The sequence below is a fragment of the Poeciliopsis prolifica genome, unplaced genomic scaffold, assembly GCF_027474105.1.
Source record: "Poeciliopsis prolifica strain line A6 unplaced genomic scaffold, Auburn_PproV2 SCAFFOLD026, whole genome shotgun sequence".
In the NCBI taxonomy this organism is placed as follows: Eukaryota; Metazoa; Chordata; class Actinopteri; order Cyprinodontiformes; family Poeciliidae; genus Poeciliopsis; species Poeciliopsis prolifica.
The window spans coordinates 509,575-529,132 of NW_026562401.1; the positions used below are offsets into that span (position 1 = coordinate 509,575).

Here is a 19,558-nt window from a genome sequence, read left to right on the forward strand (position 1 = left end):
ATGGGAATCTAATGGCAGAATAACTTTTCATCCATATGGTAACTCAGTTATGCAAACACTACAGACGCTAAGCAGGTGTTTTAGAACATTTAATGTCAAAATAGGCAAACATCCAGAGTTCAGTTATCTTTTTATATGTACAGAAATTTCCCCATTCTAAATTTGCTGAAAGAACAAATACAAGGTGTCTGTAGCTGTGCAAAATGATTATGGTATTCTTGGCAGGCGATACATGAATTACAAGCTCTGGAAATTAAATGCATACCTCAGTAAATGTCTTTGGCATAGAAATACATATAAAAAAGTGCAGATACAAATACAATTATTTGACATGAAGTTCAAATTTAAACTTATTGCTATGATATAAACACTAATACATATTTAAGATGGGACTTACTCTCCAATCATGGGAATTCCTTACAAAACAGCCCTTTAAACCATTTTTTTCTTAGAAAAAAAAATGGACACTTATCACCCAGTAAATATACATAATTTAAATTTAACTCCTTATGATCTGCAGGCTTTTATCACTTGAGCATATCCTAATTGTATAAAATAACATTATTTCAAAATCAATTACTACCAATTGCATTTTGAAACCTTGTTCTTCCAGATAAACTGTGGCAGTGATAAAAGGTTAAATTTAATGTACAAGACATTTTTAAATGACAGATTTTCACTTGTAAAATAATAATAAAAAGCTTAAATGCTACATATATTGCATTTTTTTTTTTTTGTACATGAGTAGTGTCACAACAAAGAGGCTCTCCAAAGAGTTAATAGATAAGCATTTGGTAGCAATTGTATAGAAACATTTTGATACATTTTAGGGAAATAAAATGTGAAGGAAATAGCCTTGTATCATATAAAACAATCAGGAAATAAAGTTATGCTTAGCAAAAAAATTAAATGTTCTGTATAGCAGTTTATGACATGCCTAAATTAAATGCTGACACATTAAAGGCCAGTCAAAAATAAATGACTTAGGCGTGTTCAGATACAGGAAGTTAAAATCAATCAGATAATTTGTTTTATACCAATACATAAGCATCTTTTCTTAAGCTGATGCTGGACACCAGATACATTTTTACAGCTTTTCTTAATACCCAGTGTTCTTAACACAATGTATTAGAAATAAATAGATTCTTGCTTCAACACTTTTTGAAGTACTTGTTTCAAACTGTTTTGGGGTTATCCCACTTCATCTGAAACATTTTCTGACATACAAAGCTTTCCTGCATACAGTGTAATTGATGTCATGCGAGTGAATCCAGCACCCCTTCATCAATAAAAAAAATTAAAAGAAATAAATTCTAATTCCCAAATCATCCCACCTTAAATTTCCTAACCTCCCTCCCAGCAACCTTTCTGCTCCCAGTGCAGGAATTGCACTCTGCAGGTTTCTGAAAGCCATTTACAATCTGCAAGACTTAACAGAAGCTTTGCAAAAACAAAAAAGGGAGGGAACTAAACATCATTTATGGCAGCCGATTGTTTTACAGCTGAAATGTGTGCTCAGCTGGTGTATCCACTTATTTTTATTTTGCACCGTTGGAAAAAAAGATGAAGAGCTGGTTTTGCCTTCACAGTGCCTCCCGTTGGGCCAGGAACAGAGGATGTCAGACAAGTGAATGAGAAAGTAAGTGAGCATTCAGCTGGCTTAGCACGGATTAGCATGGTTTGTCTCAGTCAACGACCATTTCACAGACAGGCTTGTTCCACACGCACCGAATCAAAACACAATTACAGTTTTCTCTGCTTAAGTGGTCAATCATTTTATGCTTTTGAATAAAAAGGGGAGGTTTGGCTGAGCTAAATCATTAATTTTAACAAAAAGAAGCTGCAAGCCACATGTTCCTCTTTTAAATTGGATTCTTCAAACAGAATGCAATTAAAAAAAGGTTTGAATGCTTTCCAAAAAATCCCTAACTAAATGGAGAACAAACAGCTGGGATCCAGAGAAAATGGTGCACAACAGCAAAAAGAGAAAAAAAAAAGTTGTACTGCATAGGTTAGATATGTTTATAGGAATGTGTGAGAGAGTGGACAGTGATAAGCAGGCTGAGGTGCAAATGAGTTCAGGTGTCCTGAGTCAGAGAGTGGGAGATAACGGCCTGTTCTCCTCGCTTGGCTTTAAGGTGCAGAGCTGCTGCGCTGCCAGGAACTAGATGGTGCCTTTCTCATTCTGCTCAGTGGGTACAGAGTAAACCCTGAAAAACAGGTGGCAGACAGAATGAGGTGAGACGAATGTAACTAAGCCATTTGGCAAATAATTTAAAAGTTGAAGTAGTAGTGTAATGTCAGTTAACAGTTCTTTTTAAACTTTAGATTTCTGAAGCAGATATTTCAAGTGCTTCTAGGTGATCATCTGATTCAACTATAAAAGGTTGAAATGAACTCTTATGCACACACACACAAAAAAAGATTTTGCATGCAGAAATGGTCTCCAATCATTAGGAAAGGGTGCTGACTTGACAGTTGTCCAGCAGACAGCCACCGGCACTTTAGACAAGGAAAGTCATTTCTAAATAAATTGGCTGATCAGAGCACTGTATCCAAGCATGTAAATGGGAACCGTAGTGGAGAGAAAAAGTAAAAAGGTGCTCAAGAGAAAGATAACCCAAGTTTTGAGAAATAAAGGGCATTCAAGAGTTTGGGGCAGATGCACGACACACACACAATGGTATGGCTGATTTCAGTGCTTCAAGAAAAAACACAGAGATACTATGATGCATTTATAGCATAGAAGAAATGCTAGAACAAGCATTTCTTGTGTCAAGCCATTTATGAAACAGGAAAAATGTTGGAAGCCTGTAGTGGTAAAGTAAAAAAAACAAACAAAAAAAAAAAAGGACTGAATTGTTCTTTGGTCTAAAGTATTACAGACTGCATTTAATTTAGGGATTATGTTCCCAGACTGCAAAAAAAATAATGACATTCAGAACTAAAACCTACCATCTAAGAACCTATATCTGCTTTAATGACCATCACTAAGATTAAGCTGTGAAAGACTTCAACACAGTTTTTCTAATCTTGACTGATTTTAAAAAGAATGGGTGACAAAAAAAAAAGTTTGCTTGGGGAAACAGAAACAAACAGATCAACAATATACTGATTGGGTAGAACTGTGCAAACAAGCACTACAAATGAATTATAAATAGTTTGATACTATGCCATTCATCCAGGAATGTCAAATTGTCGAATAAATTCTGATTACCTTTATATCCAATATAAGAATGCTTATTTCAGTAAGACCCTTTGTTTTACTTAATTTTTCAGATATTTCTATTTTTAAGCACTGGCTGTAGTTGATAATGTGTTTTGTGCCTGGTGCTGTTATGCACTCATGTTCATAGTGATTCAGTGACAAAAAGTTTTATTAGTTGGTTCACATCCTCCCTTTTTATCCGTTTACTTAGTAAATGGATGCATACTGTCAGAGAATGCAGCTGGGTTGTGACTTGACCAACTGAACATCCATAAAAATAACTTTTTAAAAAACTAAACTTTTCAATGGTATTCTAATTTATTTAATTAGGCATGTTAGGCATTTAGGTTCTTTTTCAGTGATAACATTAACAGAAGGAACATCCATAAACAGCAAAACAGCAAGAAAAAAAATTAAATTGCATGGCTCCCTCATTAAGTTGGGTTCTAACAGGTGCATGGTTGCTGCGTTACCTCAAAAACACCGCTCATCCCCCAGGTGGGTCTTATAAACCTCACTGAAAACTGTTGATCCAACAAGCCATAGGTTGCTGCGTGATTAAGCCTCTTTTCAACAGAGCGATCATTCAGCGCCAAACACCGCTGAAGCTGGCTGCAGCTCTGCGAGGCAGTGACTAATCCTGCACAAGAATTTAACCCTAGCATGCACAACATCTTAGGTGTCATTACTGTAACAGATTTTCTTCTGCCACCTGATTGTACTGTATTAAACGGAGTAACATTCTGTACCCTTGCAACCCTCCGTTATGCAATTTATTCATCGCCTCCTGACTAAAAAGAAACTGATTAGTTTGCAAGATGTCTCAAAAATCCAAATTACAGTTAAGCAGAGGCCAAATGCTAAGAGCAAAACTCTGCATAACTGGTTCAAGTTGTTTTTCTGTCAGAGTATCAGCGGTTGTTGTCAAGATGCCAAGAACATGTTTACTGGGTTGGTTAATTTTTCAAGTTCAGTTGCCTCCTTGTGACTCGGTGCATGAGGTAAGCTTTGGGACAGGTTGAGTCCTGTTCCTTTGGGTCATACTTTCCCAGTGGCACCGACAAAGCCATTGTTTGACAGATAGTTGGGGAGTGTTCACTAGTGACTTTAGAGGGCACGAGGCGCAACACTAATTGTTGAACAAGTCCAGACGGGCTAACATAGGTGGATGCTGATGATGCTTTCAGGCGTGACTGTTCTTTGGTTTTGTGGGTTGACAATTTAGACCAAGTAGAGCACAAAGTAAAAGCAGAAGCAGGACAGTTACCCAACAGACTGGTTCTGTGACTCCGAATCTGACTTAGCATGAAGTCCGCCCAAAACCAATAAATGTTAACACACAAACCTGTAAAACAATCGTTTGAATAAAACAAGCAATTTGATCTTACCCTTGCTGCTGTTTCAGCTTTTGTCGCTTCATCAACATTACAGCTGCAAGCAGAAAAGAAAAGGTCACAACTCCATAAGAGGAAAGTTCATATTTGCTTAGGAGGCAACAGCTTTACAAGACACTCAAGAATCCTTGCCAAGTTCTGAAAGGCAGTACATCTGTCAGCCCTGGGAACATAAAGTTCACATTTCACTCTCAACAAAAACAGAATGCTTACCAGCTACTGCTATGACTGACAGAGCCACCACTGCAACCACAGCAGCTATGACGATCACAGTCATTTGACCTAAAACCAAAAAAATGACAGTAAAACAAACATGTTCGAAGGTCAGCATAATAATGATGTCCTTTTTAAAACACTTGGGAGACATTGTGTTAAAATGTTAATACAACCCAAACAAACTATGGTATGTAAGATAATCTTACCAAGTATCTGTTTAGTAAAAAATACAAACGAGACAATCCATCTTTCACAATTTGTTGATTTTATAATACTTCGATTATTTTTACTCTATCGATAGAGGACCAAAGGTAACTGACAGATATTCAATATTGGAGACGGCCATGGGTCTCCAATATTGAGGGATGAAGCATCCCTCTTTAGAACATCTCCTAATCATCTGGCGTTTTGGGGGCAGAGCTTTGTTATTTTGGTTTATTTCTAAGATCCAAGACAAAAATACTTCTGGTTGGTGAAACGCCTGGTGAATTTCTATCCATTTTAGAGCTTTACATCTAGCAACCCTGATTGTCGCCCGTTTAACTATTAAATTGCACATATGCTGCTACAGTTATTTTTCATTCTTAACACTTATCTGTTTTTATGGCCTCTGTCCCAGCTTTGTGCATAACAATTTTAAAATTTATAATTTTAACAGTGGAATACAATAAAAATAAATTAATTCATTTACTTAATTGTATGAGAAATGCTTTTTCTGTGATTCCCAAATCATTCAGTTTTGCCCTTTATTTAGATTGTTATAAAATTCTGAGTTTGTCTAGCATTTCAATTGTTAACAGTGTAGGTATGAAGAAACCTTACGTCAATACTGTGAACATAAATATGTTATACTCACTTGGATTTTCTTTTGAACCTTCAGTTTCAGCTTGGGAGCCTTCAACATTAGGAATATCTAAGTGGCACAAAACAAAAGGGCAGTTAGAGTTTTCATTATATATACTTCCTCTTAAGTGTACAAAAACAACATATCTTTTTCTGAAGCCATTACTTTACTAATTTGAACTTTCAAACATTTAGATTTATAGACTTTTCATCCAAGCTCATGTTCTTATATCCTATAGATAGAAAAAAGGTTCAGGCTCCGGTGATGAGTCGTAATCATTTGTAGAAAAGCTGCCCTTACAAGAGCAGGCAGACAGACTGCATCCCTGGTCTTAACGGTCTGTAATTCTATCAAATGCCCATCAAAGCCTGGATGAGGAGTGACAGGCAGATGTGTGGTGAGAATGAGAATGCCAATGTTGATTAGGTGACAGACAGGGCGGCAGAGATATCAGCATGCTCATTGGCCTTTCAGCAGGATCCACAGGGCCTCTCTGGAGAGCTAATTGATTCCATTCAGGGCTTAATGGTTAGAGGGGGGTAAACTGCAACAGGGGCCAGAGACCCTCTGCACATCTCACTGGACTGGAACAGCCTATACACAATGCTGACAGAAATTAGAGGCCATAACCTTCACATACTCTCCTGTGAGCAGCTGCCATTACAGCGATTGTGACCAGAAGTAGTGGCACAATTAAAGAATCAAACCTGCTGTTGAAGTGTGGAGGAAAAAGAAAAGAAAAACTCACTCTTTCGCTCAACAAAATCTTCATCATCTGAATCTGTAAAAAAAAAAACAAACAAAAAAACAACAACAACAAATGAACAAAAAGAAGAAATACCATTATCAGTAGAGAACAAGCAGAGCATACTTTTTAAATTACTCAAATTGGGGGTAAATAAACTCTAAATGAGAAATTCAATTACAAAGGGAGGCTGGAGCTGTACATGAGAGTCATCACACAGAATTATGCAGCACCAATCAAACCAGCATGAATGGGTTTCCATTTTATGTTTTGTTCTAAGTTTTTCTGAGTGAGATGTGCAGGTCAAAATGTGAAGATGGATGAGGATGAAAAGCCCTGGAAAATTATTCTCCATTTTTAACAAACAGACTGCACAGTGACCTACCTCTTAACTTTTGCTAACTATGTTAAGAAGTTCTTGTTTTTTTGTTTCTTTTTTAAACAAAAGCAACCAAGCTTTCCTGAAGTCAAAACAAGAACAAAATACTGGCAAATAACAGTGTGGGAAGCTTTTCTGTGTCTTCAAAAGATAATTGAAAAATTTCAGTAGAATACAATGATTATTGATTTGTCATCTTCAGTAATTCAATCGACAATTGCAATAATTCAAAACTTGAAATTCAAGCTCAACATTTTCATTTTAAGCTCTGAACAAAGTACATAAAGATAAAAAGAAATGCTGCCTTTCTAAAGATGATTGAAATGTGTTGCATACAAAGTGTATTTCAGATATATTAGTACCTCTTAATTTTTCCATTGTCTCATCACTACCAGTCAATTCAATATTTTTCATAGAAATTTTATATAGCAGATCTAACAAAAACAGGCAAAGCTATTATACCTTTAAATAAAATACAGTGATGTGAATTACTTTCTGAAGTTGAAAGAAGTTGAACTTGAAAGAAAATTAAATGTTTGTTCTCATAGCACTATATAAAACTCAGTCTCGTACAACACTAGAAAATAAACTGCATCATGAACACCAATATGTGGAAAAGTGCAAAAGAATAGGGTGTGAATAGTTTTGCAAGGCACTAGCTCTGCATTTGGTTTCTTTAAGGGTTTTGCAACCCCAGTCCTCAAAGTACATTCCCTACACACCTGACTTCAATTGATGGCTGATTAACAGGCTTTTGCTCAACTCCAGTCAACTGAATCAGGTGTGTTAAATGTCTAAAAACACATAGTCCAGTGCATCTTGAGTGCCAGGGTTGGGAAACATTGGACTTCTTTATGCAGCCATTTTATTGCTGCATATCCAACAAATTGTCTCCATGGTATCTACTCTCCTTTTTCCCCCCGCAACTAAAGTCTACCATTGGAGAAAAGCCATTTTAAGCCTTAGAGGTGGCTGAAGCAGGCTAAATTGTATTAATGCGGTGAAAGAAATTATTTTTCTTTATACTTGGAATACGAGCTAATGTAATCCATCAATTATGCTAAATTATCAGTTCACGTTGAATAACAGGTGATTATCAATAATGACACATAACGAAGGCTTGTGTACAAGAAAAACCCATGCTTGATTCTTTTCAAAACACATCAATGAGGTAATATTTGTTGAAGTTGGGTGTGATCTCAAGTAAACGTTCAATGTAAAAAAAAAAAAGAAGAAAAAAAAACAAACATTTTAATTGCTAAACTATTGCGATCTAAGAAACAGTTGCTATTTACTTGGTAACCTTAAAACCAACATGAATGGGTTTCCATTTCATGTTTTGTTCTAAGTTTTTCTGAGTGAGATGTGCAATTCATACCATCAGCTGATCCCTCTAAGTCTTCTGAAAGCACTGCAAAACAAAAGAGCGGTAAGAATTGTGAAGCCAAGCAGTTAAAAAAAAAAAAAAAAAAAAAAACATTTAAAGGCCAGGGTTTTGCAATGGTGTTCATAGCCCTGGAACTTATTTCCAACAACCTAGGTATAGTCTTCACGTTTACAATGTCACATGGCTTGTGTCTGACTTTTTTTGTTCTTGTCTGCATGACAAATAGCTGACCAATAGATAGCTTCTACCTATGGAGCTGTGGATCTCTGCAGCTCTTCCAGAATTACTACGAGCTGCTTGGCTGCTTTTCCTTGCCTGCAATGTCAACTTGGGCAGGCGGCCATGTCTTGGTAAATATACACGGAAGGTGCTAAGCGAATGGGTGCCCTGGCTCCTATTTAGGTGTCTGAATATAAATTGGACTGAGTACAAATACATGCCATGCAAATTTGATCAAAGAAACCAAAAACACCACTATGCATTCCTCAACTAAATCTACCAAATAAAATCTCAATAAGTGGCACAGAAATGTGTGGTAACGTGCCAAGAAAAACACACTTTTGCGATGTAGAACATAATTATACATAAGGTACTTCAGCACACTGAGAGATTATCAACTTTTTATACCTTATTACCTCTACACTAGGAAAAAAAGAAAAAGAAAGAAACATGGACTGTTGCCAATTTCATTTTCATGTTTTTCTTTCTGTCTTGTTCATTTGCTGGTGAGGTGAACAAGTTCTGTCATTGTGTGCAATAGCAGTCACCCGGTGCCTGCTGTTGCAATAGCAGGCAGCGGGTGCATGTGGTAATCTTGTAGCACACGACAGCTAACGCATGTAGGCAGTTGAAGAAGGCAGCCTGGCACATGGATGCCTGAGCCCCGATTAGATGTTTATCAACTGAAAGCGTATCAGAGATGAAAACATACCGGTGGCAGCTGGCAGCAGTAGCAGTACACAGAGGAACAGCAATCGCATCATCTTCAAATGCTGTAGGGAGAAACAAGAAAAAAAAAAGAAAATACACCCAAGTTAAATATATCTGCTGTTAATATGCAGTCACTGATGTTAGTGAAATCTTGGGGTCCTTGTGTAGAGACGGGAGGGGGTGTTGGAAAGCAGAAAGTATTATTAGGACTCCCGCTGGTACTTTTGAGATTCGAGCATTGCAACATTGCATGTTAGCGGAAAAATACAAATTCAGAGAAATACAGGCCTTGTACTGCTGCTTTAAAAAGTGCACATGCAAATATAGATTGTAATCTGAGACGTATGATGGTTAAGACGGTCACACAGGAAAAGTTCCCACTATGATCAGCAGAAAAAGAAAAGCGTATCACAAAAAGCTTTGCTCAGAGTAAGCGGGTAGCAAGTGCCTGCTCAATGTTTCCATCCTTTGCAAAGTTAATGTGCCATACCTGTTGCATAATGTTTCCAGGAAGATGTAAAATGACTGACTGAATAAGCATCTGTCAACTAAAAATATCTAGAAATTTGCTTTAATCCTTTTAATGTTTAAAATATATTCACCAAGTCATTTTTGTGCAGGAGTATGTGTTTTATTCCTAATGGAAAACAACTTCCTCATGGCAAACGCCTGACAACAAGCCATTCTGCACTTCCCTATTACAAGTGCATGAATGCAAAGCACAGATGTTCACAGCCAGCAAAACAAAGCTCTGATTATTTTCAACACAATATGGACGTTGGTATTTTTAAAATGGGAAAATCATGAGAATGACCTTTCCTCCAATATATGTCCAGAATGAAGCTTCCTTGTTCTGATTAAGGTACTGAAACAGGCTCCTTCTCAGGAACCAAAATCAATGGCTCATGTCTGATGATGCAAGAACAAAGCGTGAACACTCCTGTTGAGCTTTGTGCCATATGTTGAACTACAGGCACCTCATCCTTGACCACCATTAACATTGTACCCTTGTTTCCTCAGCTGTTAATCACCAAGAGGAAACGACTGAAGTAAGAAATGAGAACAAATCCCAAGGCACCCACAAAGACTGCCAAACAAGAGGAAGTGACTCTCGGCTACGAGAAAGACAATAAGTAAAGAGGCTAATGTGTCAGGGTTTTGCAATTTCCACTGATCTAATCACTACGAACATTGCAATGTCCAGTCATTATGAATATGCACAACATTGATGTGTGAGGTACAAGAGTGGCATCCACTAGCTGCAGAGTGATTTGTGATTTCAAAGTTTACCAAAGTTTGAAAAGACTATGGTTTTCTAACCCTTTGCATTCAGAGTGATTCTGTCTCCACAACACAATTTCTATAGATACCATAAAAACTGTTGTAGTGTTGAGATTTGTTTAGCAGTATGGAGCATATAGAGTAATGAAGCTCTTCTTCTCCTCCACATGTTGCTGCCAATTTACTGTCCCAAAAAAGACCAACACGTTTTCCTGTCTTTGATAAGAGGGACAAAATCAGCTTTTTGGAAATATTTCTTGTTGCAAACATATAGAAGAAACAGAGGACCATCACTGATTATCCTAAAAGGATTGCAACAACTCCAACAGAAATGATTTATTCCCATCACTTACACCAATTGTCTGAGCTTAAAATGTCCAAGTTTCTATAAAATTATGTTGAGCTGCCTTTATCAGTTTTACAAGAAATCAATTAGATTAGATTTAAAAACTTAGATTTTTATGTTGCATAGGTACATTGAAACCAATATTTTTTCTGAATATTATCACACCTTGACAAGCTCATATTGGTCATGTGTAGCGTTCACAATGCAGCTTACTCTGGTACAAACCAATTGTCAGAATAATTTTCCTACTAAAAATAGATACATGGCATCAAGAACTGTTTTGCTTGATTATATTGGGAGGAAGATGTTAATCACACAGCCGTGGCTGATTGGAGAGGGAGTGCTTTATGTGGGCTGCTTAGGCTCCTTGAATAGCTGGAGTAAATCTCCAAATGCAACCAACCTAAGAAGCTGCAAATAAAAGCCCCTTCTGTATCCAATTTGCTTTTCAGAGTCGCTTTGGGTGAAATAATAAGCTGATCCAATTTGCAAATATTTATCAACCCAGTCCACTGCCTCCACATCCAAATGGCTCTTGACGCCTGTATTATTCCTCAAATTGGGTAATATATTCTTGTACGTTCAAATTTGCTCCTTCATACCAAAACCCAATTTGCGACATATAATAACAGGCAGCACACTCATAAAGCAGACATGCCAGCTGCCTTCCGGCCAGAGGACTGTAAACAATAAATGAAGAAATCAACAAATCATAAAACTATTGTGCTTTACTGCAAGACAAGAATAGACAGGGCTCAGTCCATTCATTAATATTGGATTATTACAGACTCCCACACCAATCTGGTGATATTAGAGAGAAAACACACTTAAATCCAACTAGGAAGAGTTGATTTTAAGCCAACGCATAATCTAACGAAAAGTTAACACAGCGTTCCACAATGGGTCATTTTGTGCTTATCTGCTTGCATAGATAAGCAACGAGTTAAGGACAGGGCTGGTACTGGTGATAGCAATCACAAATGTCTGAACAGGTCAGCATTACTGCAGTCAAGGGGTTTCACAGGAGAGCAAATGTGACTTAAAAAAAGAGATGAGAGAAAAGGATTAGTGGGAAAGTATCAAAGTTAAAAGTTAGCTCCAAAAAGAAGGAGCAAAAACAATCATGAGCGTAGATGCAAGGCAAAAGAAGCAACCTAAATTGTTTGCCATTCAGCTTTCTAAAAAGCTGATGCTTCTGGTTCACAAGAATTGCTTACTTAATTCTGCAAACTCCCACAGCTGCTGTTTATCAAACCAGACTGAATGCAAATACATTCCTTCTATAACAGATTCCACCAGAACAATTGCAACTGCAAACAAAGTGGCAAGAAAACTTGCAATGGCAATGTTAAAGCAATGTACAAACTCACCAGGGTTCAGCCAGTGCTGTACAATACACCAAGCTGGTCAGACAGCTGAGGAACTACAGGGTTTGTGAGTGAGTTTTTAGTCTACTACTGGGCCAATGCAAGTAGTGACATAACTAAGAGGATATCAATGTGTGCCTGTGACAATGAGCCTGTGACACCTTTCCTGTATCCTCTCTCCCCTACTTCAGTTGAACGAGTGTGATAAATATATACACATAGCCAATGAATGAAAAGAGTTCTACATTTCTGCACGATGTAGGCATCTCCAACCTTAACTAAGCTCAGAAACACAACACAAACCAATTTACCCTCTGTAGACATACAGGACTACAGTCACGTACCGATTTTACTTTTCTTTCTTTATCTGATGAGGACAAAGCTATTCTTCATTCTGTTAACCCTAAAAATCGACTGGTTCCGATCACAGTGAGGGTTTGTAAAAAAACACCCATTTATCTCAAAATCCAGCTACATCAAAGCAACAAAGTTTGTTTTATTTCAGTAGACATAAGAAGCAAAGAATCTGTCAATACAGGAAGTGTGAAATGAGGTACAAAAAGTGAGTTGTATTTGTTTTCTGTATAACCCTTTCAATTTCACTTGCTATTGCTTAAAAGAGACCCGATAAGCACAAAAATGTGTGGAAAAACACACAGACAGAGAAAAATACAATACACGACCAAAGAGAACGGAGGACATCTGTAGATTTCCTGCATCATTACATCACGCCAGTTTCAAACAACCTACCCTTAAAAGTACACGACAGATTTGGAGCAAAGAAAAAAGCATATTCTGTTTATAAGAACAAAGTTTCTCTGTTAGATTTGGTTCCCTCTCTGAGCCCCGAGAATCAACACCCTCACTCACCGCTGCTTGCTTGTTGCTCTGATGACTCACAAGCGAAGTCCTTAAACAGGATATGCTCCGTTATTGCTGAGTGGGCTAAGTCAGAAAAAAAAAACTTTTTGTCACCTACTATAGGGACTTTACTGCCACCTCATTCAGAACTGAAATTTACCCTCAGTTTTTTTGTTTTATTGGTGTGTGTGGGAAATACCTCTGCTTATGTCATTCTCGTCAAACCTCTTGACTACTTTCAAGTGAATTTCTTAGAAATAAATAAATTGCTCAACCAAAAAATGAAAAAGGCTAAACACTGACTTCCTTTAAAAAGTCAGGTCTTGCAGTTCTTCTTGATCATGCTAATAACTAATAACTTGACAGCCCCATATTGGTCTCTGGAATGATTGACAGGCTCATAACACAGGTGTGCAAACAGGCCATTCACTGCCAATTTTCCCCTCCTCACTTCTTCTTAATCTTTCAGTGTATTCAACAGAGTGCAAATGTTCTTAAACATGAACCTATATATAAATAGGTATGTGTACTCTGTGACAGCTGGCTTTTGAAAGAGTTAATACTGTTGCTCCAATCGTGCTCTGCAAAGGAGAATTTTCTTTGCAGGTGCAGAGCTTTAATTACCCCCAGATCCAAAGGTCACACTTTGCACAAACACCCAGGTAATGGATAAGCCAGAGCAGTTTTGCAGCAAGTTAGTCCTCCCTTCACTGCTGTCCACGCAGAGGTGTTGTTTTACCAAAGGCCATACGTGACACGCAGAGCCGACTTAAAGAACTGTACACAGTTCATGCCAGTTTACAATTAATAATAATGAGTTTTCTACAAAGTCATCTGCATGACTCCACCAGCACCCAGTTTGACTTCACTGAAAATTCAGTTGAACTTTTCCTCCTTAGATTCCACACATGTAAACAAAAAAACAGAATTCTCGTGACTACATGAAAGAAAGAAAGTATAAAATTATAGATAAACCCTTTTGGTGAAACTCTTGACTGAAGTGTTTACTTACATTCAAATGAGCTGCTGTTGTTCAGAGTTGCTTCAGCGCACTGCAGGCTTGGTGTGATGTTTCTCTGGCAGACCTCCTTACAATCTTCGAGACTGCCAGTGTGCAAACTCTCTTTACACCAGGTGTGCTGACTTTGAGGAAACATTTTATGATTGGCTCCTGAGCTTTTGAAACATGACACCACCCCTCCGCCCTTATCTGCTTTACAAGTCAACCTGCTACGCTTAGAGGCCTTATTGTGAAACTCTGTTGCTGGTTTCGGCAAATAGATGTACAATTATTGTGTCACGGGGAGCGTGTCGTTTGCATTTCGACAGTCGTCTGCAGTCAGGTCATTCTGTTTATGGTGTTTCAGTTCACACATACCTCCAATTGCAACTGGAATTACAGTATTTCAGACTGTCTTACTAAATAAAATGGATCATGTGCAGGCCTGTGCGTCTGACCACCTTAGCTGTAGTTTATTTAATGAGAACAACCTTTTTCAGGCTGTTAGGTAATCCCCATCTCTTTTTTAAAAGCACACTAGAGAGAAACCCTTTTCTTAGGGTGGACGAGGGGCCTCAGACTTTTTTTTATAAACAAGTACCACCTTTTTTCCCCTTCCAAGTCCTTTTAAGCATGACCTTACTGATGGGCATTTCAGAACAGCAGATTATAATTTGGACTTTCTCAATTTGTTGTGTTGCATCTTCAAAGCAATTAACGGAAAGGTGAAAACATTCTTATCCTTGTAAACAAGCTGATGTTTCAAAGTTTTCAAAGCGATTGTGTGAGAAAGAAACAAAAGCAGGACATATATTCTGATGTCAGAATTTCAAGCTGCATTTTTTTCCCCCAACCACAACCTCAAACTCAAAGATGCTTACTCAACATATGAAACCTGCTGGAAAGTACAAAATGCAGAGCAAAAAAAAAAAAAAAAAAAAAAAAAAACAATTATTAATTCCTCTTTCTAATTGTAGTTAATTATGATAAAGATGATTAGAAAGAATTATCAGAAAAACGGCTTTGAAATTATTTTAATACTTAAGGTGGAAAAAAACCCTAAAAACTAACATGCCCCTTGTGAAAACTAATTCCCCTGTAAACATAATAAAAGGTTGTGTCACCCTTGAGTTAAAACTGCCATTAAGCTGATAAGAAATCTTTAATATCTTTGGGGGAATTGTATCCTGCTCTTCTTTGCCAACTGTTCAAGCTTTTTGAGCGTCACTGGGCTCACTGGTGTGGGTTGGATCATTATTGTGTTGCATAACTTAAGTGTGCACATGAACTGACACTTGGACATTTTCCTTCAGGACTGTTTACAAGATAGCAGAATTTGTTGCTCTATTAGTTACAGCAGGTTATCCAGATCCTCAACCAGCAATGCGTCCCAAGACCATCCACCCACACACTTTCCGTCAATATGATGGTCTGTTTCTTAAATGCTGCGCTAGTTTTACATCAGATGTAATGAAATCACACCATCAGAAATTTTTTGCTATTGCCTTTTAAATCCTGTGAATGACTTTCCAGATGGCTTGGTCATTATCAAGATAGTGTTTATTGGCCTCTGTGTTTGTTTTAAACATCACCGGCCTGCTGGAGTCCCAAAGTTTAACTGGGTCTGCAACCCTTTCTAGATGCCAGTAACTTTCCTTGACTTTCTTTATAACAGCACATAATCTGGTTTTAGAAATCCTGGAGTCTACTCCATGTTGTCAAACAGGTTTTATTCAAGTGATTTCTGGCAGAGGCTTGTGAATTTGAATCATCTTTCCAAACCACATAGTTAAGTGCTGTTAATTCATTATTGCTTCATGCAATGATTACATAGGATTTTGTTTGTTTGAAAACATTTTCCCTGATAAAGTCTTTTTTCTGAAAACTAGATTTTGTTTTATTTTTTCCTTGTCTTGTGTAATCGTCAGGGATGCGTGAAGATCTGAAACGCTTAAGCATCCGTGATTTACAGTGGAGGAAGGGTGCAAAATGTGATCACTGCCTCTTGTCCTTCGTTCACCTTTGCCTACGTCACTTTACAGTGAAGTTCTCAAAAATATTTTCCTTTGCAGCTCTCCTTTGAGATATTTTTCAAGGTGCTAGATAAATTTGCTTTAACAAGCTCACATTTATGGCTAGTGTCCTTATCATTGCTACGTCACAGTACAGTGATAAGTACCTGTGTTCATATTTGTGGTACTTATCACTGTGGTACTAAAAAAAACATCTGATTCCAAAGCATTATTTGAATCATAGTTGTATTTATAATAGTGAGCTTGACTTTTCTGAAATACTCAGCTATGCTTTGTTGGTATCTGTATTTTCATGACTGAAACCACCTTCGTAAAACCCATATAAAAGACACAGCAGCCATGGTGAAAGTCTTGACTGTAGTTTAAAACATATATCGCTGCAAAATCTTTTGTTTCCAGAAAAACATATATTTTTTCTGGTTTCCTGATATATGGACAATAGTTTACAGTAATTGATTTGCACAAAAAAAGGCAAAATCTTTTCTTTTTTTATTCTGCCAGAATTAGATTTTTACTAAGAATTTTTAAGTAACTTGCAAAACCTAGAAGCTCTTTTAAATCTTCTTTCTTTGGAATCTCCCTTTCAAAAGTTCCCAATCAAAGTGAAAGTAGCTCTACTATTAAAAAACTTGGCTGTTCACAGGAAAAGGGTTTATCGTACTTCATTTAGAGATTTTCAACCCTTATAAACATCTGCCTTGTGTCACAGAATTAACCAGCCGCATCAAATTTGAACAGTTTCTACTGCAGGAATTCTGGACTTGAGTTAAAGATTAATTTTCCGAGTCTGCGTCATGCACCAAAAGGAATTTGCCACTCTCTAGCAAAGTTGATAAATATTTTATATTGATTAAATACATAGCAATGTATGAAAAAAAGTCAACATAATCAGTCTAACAGCTGATTCCTATCTGAAGTAGTATTTCTTACCACCTACTGAATGATTTCTTATTTACATATTTTAAAAAGCAATAGTATATTTCTAAGAATTTAGACATTTTTCAACAACATAGTTATTATTAGTTAAATTTTGCTGTCCTGTCCCGTTTGCATCAGGACAGAGGCATTGTGGTCAAAGCTATGCAGTCAACCTACACCATATTGTCAGAAAGTCGGTTCGGACTCCAGCCACTGTCACATGTTGAGCTGCAAAGCCTGCTGATAATAGACACTTGAGCCTTGAAGAATTGTTCCCTAGAGACAAATCACCCTCTCGTGTCTCATAATCCATTGGATGAGTCAGAGTTTGGCTGTTGTTAGGAGAACATTACTTTTCACGCTAATTCTTCCCAAGTGTGGAATTTGTTGGGGGGAGGGTTATTCTTTTTGGGTTCTTTCTTCAGGGGTTGACTTTGACTTTACAGTTCCAGACAAAGGAACTCTTAAAGCTTACAAACACATTTTGGAGGATGAAATGCTTCAGAATTTGTGTGGAAAGTTCAAGAATGGTATCTACACATCTAAAATGCGCCTTCAGAAAAATTAGAACAGTCATCTTAGCCTTCTGGTCAAGCAGAGGTATCTGACCTCATAAACGCTCTCCTGCAGAAACGTTCAAATACTCACATAAGCAAGCTTTTAATCTTTGTTTAAAGCTTCCCTAAATATTGAAGTTGTGAAAGGGCGTGCCAATGTCGCTTTAAACCTTTTGAATTACAAATTAGATATCATAACACACGGCTTATGCTTGTTTAAAGACAGGTGACCAAGTGCTTCTGGTAATATAATGCATGTGTCAAAGTAGTCATCTTTATGAACAAAAGAGCCTGATTTCTTTTTAAATATATTATTAAATATACCTTGAGAATTTATGAATATCCCAAAACCCACAACTCTATTGTTAATTCCAGAATCCTGGAGAGATAATTCATGTACGACGATTTGGTTGGTTTGGTTGAAAGCTAAATTTTTTAGAAAGGATTTTTTTTTTTCATTGTACAAATATTTTATTTAACTGATGGTTCATTTTCTGGAATGCTGGTGTGTTGTCAGATTCATCTGTGATGAACAGTAATTTAGCACATGCTTTGAAGTCATGCAATGCACTGAGTTGGGACAGAGCTCTATGGAGACCAATGTGATTGTCACATTTGTTATAACTTCTGTTATAACTTCTCATATGCAAAACCTTTTCTGGCATCTTCATGGGTTACAGCTCAGTCTTTGGTCTCAATCCACAAACTACAAAATCAATATATGTAGGTGTGCCCCATTCAGATGAGTACTGAGGGTCTTGACTCAACATAGGGGTTTTCCACTTGGGTGGAAAATTTTCAACCTATTCCAATGAAACTATTGTGACACCCTGCATAGATCTTAGCTAGGTCTTCAGGAATAATAATTTTAAAAAATGGTTCAATCTACCTAAATCTCCTTCAACTCATCACTTGAAGGAGATGAGTTCCACTTTTTTCCCAAAATGAATTTCACTTATATTGGCAATAACTATGGGGCAACTATTTTATGTCCAGACAATCCTCTCGCATGCCCTTAATTTAACCCACCTGCTTCCCACATGGGCTCCATATGTAATTTTTTTCTGGTATGATCCGCAATAAATTACCAGCTCCTCTGTATATAAAGAAATGTGAGCTATAGTAGAAAAAAATGGAAGGAGTCCAATATTTTCATATCTTTATTGAAGAGTGTATACACATATGTAGATTTTCTATTGTAATTGTTTAAAAGACTTCTCTTCCTTTTAGCCTTCCGAATAATGATTCCTCATGCTCAAGTCACACATATGACAGCTCCTTTTCATGCTGAAATGCAAAGAATGCTGGATTTGCCTTCCTTTTTCTCCACAGTCCTGGTGCGTGTGAGCCAAGCTCTGTGTGGTTGCATTTGCATTGGTGTTCACCATGAAATTCATGAGAGCTTCCAATCTAATGAGCACTGTCAGCTGTGCCGTGTGACTGGGACACAACAGGGTGCACTTGTACCCACACAAGGTGTCCAAATGTAACAAAAAAATATGCCAGACAAAATGGTCAGAGGGCATCCCAGTACATCACAATCAGAAGAAATCTCTGAAGCTATTCCAGACGCTTTTTTTTTTAACAAGACCGTTTTCAGGAAGTGTTGCAGATTTGACTGTGGCTTGAGTGTTACTTAAATTATAACATATTTAAATTCATGCATCTCTGAGCTATTCCTGTCCAACTTCCTTTTCGCCTTTTGACATGTGACCCACTCTGTTACTGAAAAAGAGGTTGCTGTCACTTCACCTAATTTGACAGAAATGCAAATTTTTGTCTTAGTCTGAAAGAAATGTGCGACTTGTGCAGATTTAACTGTGTTTTTTTTAACTGATAACAACTTAATATATATATATATATATATTTCAAATAATGTTTTTAACTTCTGAAAATAAAACCAAAATAACGTATTATTTAGCTATTTAATTTAAATTCAAAGAATTTTAACAATATTACAATTGCACAAATGCCTGTGAAAAATATATTTTGAAGTTCTGCATGTTTTGTCACATTGCAACCCCAAACTCTGATGTGCCAGCACATATGTACAGTGGGAGGAAGAATATATAGTTTTCAATAAAAAAAAGGA

General features: G+C 37.1%; 1 protein-coding gene across 3 annotated transcripts; it reads right to left on the minus strand.

The window, feature by feature from the left end:
- Positions 1–73: 73 nt before the first annotated feature.
- On the minus strand, positions 74–14,086 carry si:dkey-262k9.2 (uncharacterized). 3 transcript variants are annotated; one of them, XM_055047757.1, is made up of 9 exons: positions 13,971–14,086; positions 12,968–13,042; positions 9,105–9,165; positions 8,165–8,197; positions 6,411–6,443; positions 5,675–5,731; positions 4,816–4,884; positions 4,597–4,639; positions 74–2,210 (listed from the first exon to the last, which is right to left on the minus strand). In XM_055047757.1, the coding sequence occupies exons 3-9, from the start codon at positions 9,154–9,156 to the stop codon at positions 2,165–2,167; spliced, it is 333 nt and encodes a 110-aa protein (XP_054903732.1). In that variant the 5' UTR covers positions 9,157–9,165; positions 12,968–13,042; positions 13,971–14,086; the 3' UTR covers positions 74–2,164. The 3 variants fall into 3 exon arrangements, with proteins under 3 accessions (XP_054903732.1, XP_054903731.1, XP_054903733.1); XM_055047756.1 differs by lacking the exon at positions 12,968–13,042; XM_055047758.1 differs by lacking the exons at positions 12,968–13,042; positions 13,971–14,086 and adding an exon at positions 12,101–12,205.
- Between the last annotated feature and the right edge of the window lie 5,472 nt (positions 14,087–19,558).

Coding starts and splice junctions, on each gene's coding strand:
- si:dkey-262k9.2 (XM_055047756.1), bottom strand. CDS start 9,156: ATGATGCGATTGCTGTTCCTCTGTGTACTGCTACTGCTGCCAGCTGCC. Junction 6,444..8,164: donor CTTAGAGGGATCAGCTGATG/GTATGAATTGCA, acceptor TTTTTTTTACAG/ATTCAGATGATGAAGATTTT. Junction 5,732..6,410: donor AGATTTTGTTGAGCGAAAGA/GTGAGTTTTTCT, acceptor TGTGCCACTTAG/ATATTCCTAATGTTGAAGGC.